The following is a 9,097-nucleotide window of genomic DNA, read 5'->3' on the forward strand; positions in this document are numbered from 1 at the left end:
TATATTTTGATTGAAAATGCTAATGTAACGTTAATGTAACGACATGTTCCACTTTTCTAAATGTAACTTCAACGAGTTCCTTCCACGCTAAGGTAACTTGTAACGGGAACTCGTTCTAAGATTGGGAAGGAACGAGGAACGAGCTTTCGTTCCTGTTTTAGAGGAACGTGTACAGCACTGAGTATAACACCGGAAAATGCGCGCGCCAGCTGCCGCAACACGGTAGCCGGGTTAGCCGCGTTTCGAAAGGTTCCCGAATGTGGCGGCTCAGCAAAGCGGAAGTGGCTGTGGTGACATTGCGTGACGTCCGTGAAAACTATGTATAGTGTAATCTACAGCTGTGCTCGTACATAGACCACAAAGCGCTTCAGGAACGCGAGAGGCAGGGTTCGTAGATTGAGCCGTGAATGCGGAAAGGCGTTCCGCTACCCGCAGGTGTCTCTGCCACTGCACCGAAATACGAAGCTTTTTTTTGTTAGTGTTACGATGCAATACTTTATTTGACCCATCCCAGACTGCGACCCCCCCCCCCGCGCCAATCAAGGTCGCGGTGAAAAAGAAGAAGGTGTGAGAGATATACGGTGCGTTTGTGAAGTTTCATACATGACCGTTGGTAGCGCATTGGGTGGAGCGCCTGCAACCTATCGTCGCGGACCAAGAGGCTGTGGATTCGACTCCCGGGTCGTGCAAATGAACGGACACATTACAGCATAGCTGTTATGGTCGCGGTCTGCCGTGTGTCGTAGATAGAAAATGATCATGCATTTTGAGATGGGAAGCGCGAAAATGAGGACACGAGGAGAAGTACCGCACACTTCTTTTCGATTGCTCGTTAAATTCACGCTGCCCATATCAAAGTGCATAACCAATTCCAACTTGCCCAAATGTCAATTCTTTTGCAGAAAATGATCATCAAAGCACTCGGTACAGACGGTTAACAAGGGACGCTGCAACGCGCGGCCCCTTATCGGTACTCGCCGCCCGTGTGTTCCCTTGTTAATTTTTATTCGACCAGTGCGGCGAGGAGTCGGATTCGCCCAAATTTCGTGGCACACACGCGCTATAGCAGTTTTACAGGAGAGCTGTTATGGTCGAGGTTTGCATGCAGGCGCAGAGAGAAATATATATAAAGACACCAACTAAAGGAAGCCAAAACCAGAGCAAGCATAGCCATGTATATTATAGTATAGTATAGTATAGTATAGTATAGTATACTATAGTATAGTATAGCAAGAGATGAAAGGGACAGGTCAGAGGGTAGAATCCTTAGACAAGTAAAGACGACTTAGGTGCCCAAAAGCTATGCTGCGTCCCAGCCTTGCGCGAATTAGTGCAAGCTGTTCTAATTGATTCCCTCTCTTTTTTCTTCGTCATCTTTATTTCACTGACGTATTTCCGCGACGGAAATACGTCAGTCAAGCCTTGGTAGATCCTGGCATCAAAAAATTTCGTTTCAACACAAGCGTCTCTGTTTCAACATTACAGGCACGACAACTCACGCAATCCAGAGAGCACTTGAGCACCCGTCGACTACTATGGCGCTCAACGAAGCTGAAGCTCGCAAGAACAGCGCGACTGCACTTGACGAGACCACAGGAGTAACATCCGAGGTGGCACAGCGGGAGCATCCTCGTGAGGAAGATCACGCGCCAGGCCGTCGTCAAATGTTGTCGGCACAAGTTCCTGCCAAATCCGAAAAAGACAGCACTGCTTCCCCTTCCAAGGGACGCGCCGGCACTGAGCGACGTGAGCGTAGCCGCACCGCAGCTCTCGAGACGGCAGGTGAAAGATCCATGGCGCGACAGGTAAAGAAGCCCCTGAATGAGCATGGCGCGTCTGGTCGCCGTCAGCAGCCACAGGTGCAAGAATATGACAAATCGGAAGAGAGCACCACTTCCAAAGAAAGCACAGAAGTTGAGGACGAGCACAGTCCTCTGGCGCCTACCAGCCGTCCTGACCTCGTGCCCCGGGACAGCCAAGGACCATTTCCTATGAAGGGACACCGAAGAACGAAAGGTACGTAGCATGCGAAGCAATGGGGGTCGTGAATTTCTGCCACATTCAGTAGTATTAGCTGCGGCTGGCTTCTACAGCGCTCGTTGATAGGATATTTCTAATTATCCGGTGATCACTAATAACGCCTGTTCGGGTGCTCTGCGGCTGTATCCAATGAGTGATCTGTCCGACCAGAATGTGCAGTCCTGAGCTCGCTTGGCGTGAGCATGCGAGCGCGTGCCGCACGGCGCTATCAAGGACGTCTACCTACACAAACACATCGAGGAAAGTAAGAGACTAGGAGGGAGCATCAGGTGATTCCACTAGCTCCGGCAAACCAATGTCCTCTCACGACGCCCCTCCCAATCAATGGACTGTGCCTTCTGGGAAGGATTAAGCCCCCGCTGCAGACACAACCAGAGCAAGTCGACCAATAGTATGGCCTTCCTATCACATGACCGGGGTCTATTTCTCCCTTACACTTTTTAATGACTAGGCTTCGAGATGGTCACGTGAAGCTCCCTCTTAGTTGTTTCCTTCCTCCATGACGAAACACGTTCGCGAGGAGCGGTACGCGCATAGTTCCGTTGTAGCGTGGTCATTTTACCATCACGTAGGCAAGATAACCGCTGGTCATTAAGTGTAACTGACTGGATTCCAAGAGAAGGCAAACGTGCGAGGGACTGAGATACAGAGTCAGTTAGGTGGATAGATGAGATTAAGAAAACTGCGGGTAAACGTGGCCCCATCAAGCACAAGACTGAGTTGATATGCAGAACACGGGAGAGTACTTTGCCCTACACTGGGCGCACTCAGGCTGTTGCTGCTGCGGCTGCTGCTCTTGATGATGATGATGGTCGGCTCCATTCTTGCAGGTGACTCTGACCACCAATCTTCGCCGGAACAGACTTCCAGCAGTGACGAGTCTTCAGGGGATGCCTCCAGCGAAGCCATTGAAGGAGCTTCAGCTAACCCGTTAAACAGCCACCCAAATGCATTTGTTCGTGCCTCCTATCGGCTTTCTGCGAAAATTATACGTCGTCGTATGAAGTCTGCGGCCGATAAAACTGAACAGTTGGCAGGTCAAGCGCAGTCAGATGCGGTAGACCCGATTGAAGGAACAAGCAGAGGAACCCTATCGGAGCCAACACTCGCGGAACGTCACTCGGACTTACTTTCAGATTACCCGCCCGACCTACGTGCGAGTATAGAAGACGGCATGGTTGCGACATTAGACCAGATGAGCACCCAAGCCTCACAGCTAGGCACCGACTGTCAGCACCTCATTAAAAAGATGAGAGAACGTAGGCATTTGACAGATCAACAGATCAAAGCACATGCGCGCTTTATCCATGATCTACGAATGAAAATGGAGAGGGAGAAAGTGGAGGAGAAAAGGGAGAAAGAGAGAATGCCGAAAGAGAAAAAGGAGAAAGAGAGAATGAAGAAAGAGAAAATGGAGAAAGAGAAAATGGAGAAAGAAAATGAGGAAAAAGAAAAGGATGAAAGAGAGAAATAGTGTGCATATTTTTGTTATTTTCACACAAGTGGCAACTCCCGATAGTTCCTTCGAATGAGCTCTTAATCGAATACTGCGGGTCATGATAAATGTATCAAGACTTAATTTGCGTGCGTTTAGGTCTAGTTTCGTTTATAACACCTGTTTAAGAAAGTTGATATTCGCAAGCTATTGTTAACCTTCGCATGTGCATGGACACAGCAATGAAGGAGTTGAACGAAATAGGCTGTGCAGGGGAGTGAACTTAAGTTAAAGTTTTTCGCACGGTATATCTCGGATTTCGCCTGATGATTATTGTAGAGCAGGCTAGAAGACTTAATTACACACTTTTGCATGAGGTAAGTGTAATGAAAAGACTTTCTAGTGTGGACGTCAAAATGATATTCTCATTAGTCGCTCTGCGGTCATATGTACCTCAGGAACAAGTGTAATCATGAACACATACGGCTTAGATTGAATATTTAGAAACAAACTAAAGCATTTACGACAAGCATATATCGGGCGCCTGTTTTATGCAGCATTGAAAAAGTCACGTTACAGATATCGGCTGCGTTTCGCAAGTTCCTACAACGTTGTGAACAACTTGCTTATGCCATAAAAAAAGACAAAAAATTCAAAAAAGACAGGGAAGTTTACTGTATCAACTCGCATTCCACGCGGACTGAGCATATGCACTGTGATTGCTAAGAAATATGGGAAATATGTGTAACCCATTGTTTCAAAATCTTCGTGCTTTTGTCCTGAAATGTGAGTGTTTCGGCTGCCTTTGCGAGCAAATTTTACGCTCACTTGCACAAACATTCAAAATAGTTGCCCTTACTATGCGATACTTTGCCGTACGTGAAGAATACGCAAAGTGAAGAGTTGTTAGAAGCCAGATCGCGTAGGTTTACCAGGCCCGTAGCCAGGGGGGGTGCCCGGGGGGCCCGCCCCCCCCCCCCCGAAATTTTTATGATACATGGTGTTTTACCAAAAATAAATAATCAAAATAGGCGTTTTTCTCAAATAGTCAAGGTTTTCAGCAAGTGGGCCCCCCCCCCCCCGAAAAAAATTCCTGGCTACGGGCCTGAGGTTTACATATGATTTGATGTATATACTAACCGCAATTCGAGTTCTTGCCTTTTGAGTCATGCTTGTAGTTTCTACAGAAATCCACCAGAGTTCCCCTCCAATAACAGTTTGCTCGAAACCCCATATTTAAAATTTCTGAACGTTTTTCCAGCTTTCTTGGTTTGGTAATCTGCGCTTTAATTGCATGATTTTTGTAATTCTTTCCGTGAACGGCTGCTCAATATCAACTCTTCACTTTGCATACGTTTTGTTACAGAGAAATCGTGAATTACCGGACCATCTCTGTCTCTTTCATCAATGTTCATCAGCCGACCGGGATATATTCGTATTGTAGATACCCAAACACGTTATATGTATCACTTTTTACTCTTTTACATTTAGACTGTTGCCATTTGAAGTAGGCCGCGCTCTTCTGCGAAGACACTTCAACATGAACTGCACTACAGAAGGCTGCGTATGTCGCCAATGTCCACCCAGCCGGCTTTTATTCTTCAAATATTTGGCTCAGGTGGCATGCATTGGAATATTTAGAAATGCAGGGGCTTGATTTGTTTAAAGCGTAGAAACAATATCTGGCTCCAATGCATTGAGGACAGCCGTGCAATTTCAGAGAATGTTGAGCAACACACGTTTGCATGCCTTTCGTCTTTAGAACCGCTCTACGAAAGATGTACGTCTTTTAATAAACTTGAGTAGCGATCTTTGATGTCCGGTGTTTTCTTTGCGGTGGAAGCTTTCGCAACAATGTAAGCACTTCATTTTTCGGTTTTGCGTGCTGATGTTCTTTTGCTGGGAATACAGGCTTCTACATAAAAATAAATTCGACTATCTGATTGCTGGTAAAACGCAGCCTTCAAAAATAAAATATCAACAATGTGCGTCTGTGCATCACTTCAAACATGCGGAAAGATTTTTTCTTTTTTTCAGCAACGGCTTACTACCGGCTAACACGGGAATGAAGTTATCGCTAAGCCAACGGCTCCTCTAGAAAGACGCCTGCGAGATCCCTCTCTTTAACATCAGGGGAGGAGGTTCATCGTATAGTTCTGTGCATTCTGCACGAGGAGTGCTCGCAGCCGCCACTATAGTTCCGACTCTACATTACTAAACAGTAATAGCTCTCAACGAATGAAATGTGCGATGCTGGCTCGCCTGGACAACACAAAGTTTAAACGGGTCACGTGATCAACACGCTGAACCGTGAGAGGAGAAAAGCTGGGCCACAGCAATAGACCGATCTCACCAGATGATCTGCGCACGCACGCGCTTCCGACAGCGGCACTGCACTGTTAGCAAAAATAAGCCGAGATGGGAGTAAATGGCTTGTCCTCTAGCGCACGCCCTGATGGGGGTTTTAAAAACACCGTCCGGACGGAGTAAAAAATTTACTCCCCAACAGGACGGGGTTTTTGGATGGACAGAGGGGAGTTTTTGTTTACATCCATAGGGGAGCTTTTCCAGGTAAATATGGGAGTAAATTTTTATAACCATCAAAAAGAAAAAAGTGCTTTTCGCTCTTTAATTAAATTAGCATCGAAACACGCAAACTGGATCACACGTACACAAACATGCACACAACGTTCGCAAAGTAATACAACACTCACACTGACAACAACTCACCACCAGCGCTTCACAACCAAACTTTGGTCACCGAGTATATAGGCACCACATCTTGACCTCCAATGTGGCTCAGATGGGACACTTCTTTCTCCGAAATTAAGCAACAAACATTCATGGCGTACGTGTACATTTGTGATGAGCTTATAGATACCACTGAGGCACACCTATCTTTTACTATAAACCCGCCTAACATTCAACGCCTTCTTAATTAGCGAATTTTGATTATCAGCTGGCACTCTGTCGCATGGGATGTATCCGCCTTAGCAGTACTGTGCGTGAGTCTGTAAAATGCACATAATCGTACACGAACCACGAGCGGCCGTGCACGAACGCTTCAGCGGCACACATTCACGAGCAACACCGGCGAAGAAATGCGTCGCCCCGCCGGTATATACCGCGTTGTGGCCGACGGCGTCGCTAGGCCTCTCCCAGGAGTACGGTACGGCTATACGATGAACGACAGCTCGCGATCACAAAATACTTGCTGCTGTACAGTTTTCGTCGCCGTTTTTTTTACACACACACTGCCGCTATCCGAGTCCGCTGTCCGCGTTAAGCTACGGAGCGATGCACTTACAACGAACGAGACGGCTCGTAGTCGCGGTTCCTGTTGCTCGCAGTACATCGGCGGTCGCACGTTGGTTCAATCTGTCTCGTATCGGCGCTCGCCTTCTCGCTAGACGTTTGACAGCGGTGGTTGCATGGCGCAAAAGAGACAATTTAAGCTTATTCATTCCAGCAGCTTTTATTTTCTGTGAAACATATTCTTTGCTTCACCGGTGGCCGGTGCGAGCTCGTAGAACTCACCACGGCGACCGGTGTGGCGGTGCGAGTTCGCTACGTCGCCGGCTAGTTGCATCCGGTGAAACATCGTTTCGGTGACACTCCGAGAAGCAAGCGTTGCCGGTGGTCGGAGCGAGCGCGTCGCCGGCGCAGCTCTCACACCGGCCGCCGGCCGGCTTGATGCCGACGACGTAGCGAAGCCTACTTCATACTGCTTCGAAGTTTTAGCCGGTGAAACTCCAGAAACAACCCGCTGACGATCGCAACAGCTTACTTTTGTTACCGATGAAATTATTCTTCGCACTTCTTCGTAACTCGGCACGTTGAAGCGAGGTGTCCGTGGCGTGTCGGAGGCTTGCACTCGTGTGCATGGGCATTGCCGCTTGACGGGAGAATAAACACGGGACAGCCAGCTCGATGTGTTCGCGGTCGGACGCTGGCGCGAGTTGAACTTGTCTCTGACCAGAACGGTTCAGTGGAGAAAATAGTCCTACACGTCTACACAAACCAACCGGCCGTTGCAAATCCTCGCTGCACTGATAACTTCGTTGTCTGTCGACAAATGCTCACACGGCGACCCACACAAGGCACTGGAGCTTCACACCGGCGTGCTACATGCACATTCACACACGCACGCACGTCACGACCAAAAATGGTTTTTAAAACTCCCATAGGGAGTTTTTAACCACGGCACGCACGTCACGACCAAAAATACTTTTTAAACCTCCCATAGGGAGTTTCTAACCACGTGACCTAAAACTCCGTGGGGAGTTTAACAAGGTCATGTCGTTCATAAACTCCCTCATTAAGCACGGGGCGTTTTTCGACGACATGTGCCGACTTCACTCCGCTACCACGGAGTAAATGATTGGGGCATGGGGGTTTTGGGGGCTCATGTGCTGGAAAAGCTCCCATCTCGGCTAATTTTTGTTTACAGTGTGTCGCCATCTTAGTTGGAGTGCTCTGAGCACTGCTGGTGCGGCTGCTTGCTGCGTGCTGCAGGTATATTGCCGTTTGGCATGAATCCTCGGCACAGAAGACAGTTGAACGCTGTGGTAAACTGTGTCCGGACCTCTAATGCACGATAATTTACTTCAGGTTACACTGCATATCCTAGCGCTAAAAAAAAAAAGAAAACAGTAGACAACGCTGACATGTGGCTAGGTCGTCTCGTCGTGTTGATGCGCTCGCGTGGCTTCGCTGAACAGGTATTAGCGCAAAAAAAGGAAAAAAAAAACGAGAAATCACGTTCCTGTCGTCATGAGAGCAAAAATATTCTTTAGTGAACGTCAGCACGCGAGCGATACAAATTACAGTGTGCGGAAAATAACTTGCCCAAACTGCGTAGAGCTCTCCGCGACTACGAAGAGGGCAAAAAAAAGAAAGAAACCGATGGGACGAAAAAAAAACAAATAAAGAAAGAAAGAAAGCTTTTGGCGCTACGTTTTTGTTCAAGCAGTACTTTCAATATACACTGTGCTATCAACGCAGGACTTCGATCACAGTGATGCGTTAAACGTGAGTGAATATGAGACGGTCGCCGTGAAGCAGGTTAGAAGCGCGTCCGCGGGGCGACGACTGGCAAAAGTTTAATGTCACGGAAATCTTGTGAACGGCAAAATAATTCCTGCTGCACAAGGGATGGATGAGTCAGTAAGAGGTTTTGGTGACACACACAATGCGGCGGATGAGCTGTAGCCCGCTCAGGCCGGCGGCGGCAGCCCCATGCAATGGCTCGGCGCCGGTATTGTCGCTAGGCCTACACCGCTTCGAAACTGCAGTGTAGGGTACGTTAATAAGAGCCGCCTACCCTCATGCAAGAAGCTAAACTTTGCGAACGCTGTTGCTGATTTACGCTGCGTTCGCGATAATAACACATTTTGAAAGAAGCAGGGAAATCCCGAAGACGAAGTTGGCTTCATGCGATGCCGGCACGGTCGAGTTTTCGCCGTGCACTCCAAGGCGCAAGCTGTACACCACATGCAGTTATAAGTTTCGTTTGTGTCAGAGGTCTCGTTCATGCTAGACACTTAACAGTCCTCATCGCTTTTGATGAGAGGTTGCTTTAGGTATCGCTATATATTCAAGCGATATCTGTTTTGTCCGAAA

At 47.9% G+C, this 9,097-nt stretch overlaps 1 protein-coding gene across 1 annotated transcript in view; it reads left to right on the forward strand.

Annotated features, from left to right (window-relative positions):
- The first annotated feature begins 1,496 nt into the window (after nt 1-1,496).
- Nucleotides 1,497-9,097, forward strand: part of LOC119403184 (uncharacterized) — a 31,195-nt gene continuing 23,594 nt past the window's right edge. The window contains exons 1-2 of the mRNA XM_049418215.1: nt 1,497-2,016; nt 2,871-3,269. Of these exons, the coding sequence (XP_049274172.1) occupies nt 1,536-2,016; nt 2,871-3,269 (880 nt within the window). The 5' untranslated portion in view covers nt 1,497-1,535. The remainder of the gene's footprint in view (nt 2,017-2,870; nt 3,270-9,097) is intronic.

Source organism: Rhipicephalus sanguineus, chromosome 8 (genome assembly GCF_013339695.2).
Source record: "Rhipicephalus sanguineus isolate Rsan-2018 chromosome 8, BIME_Rsan_1.4, whole genome shotgun sequence".
Classification (NCBI taxonomy): Eukaryota; Metazoa; Arthropoda; class Arachnida; order Ixodida; family Ixodidae; genus Rhipicephalus; species Rhipicephalus sanguineus.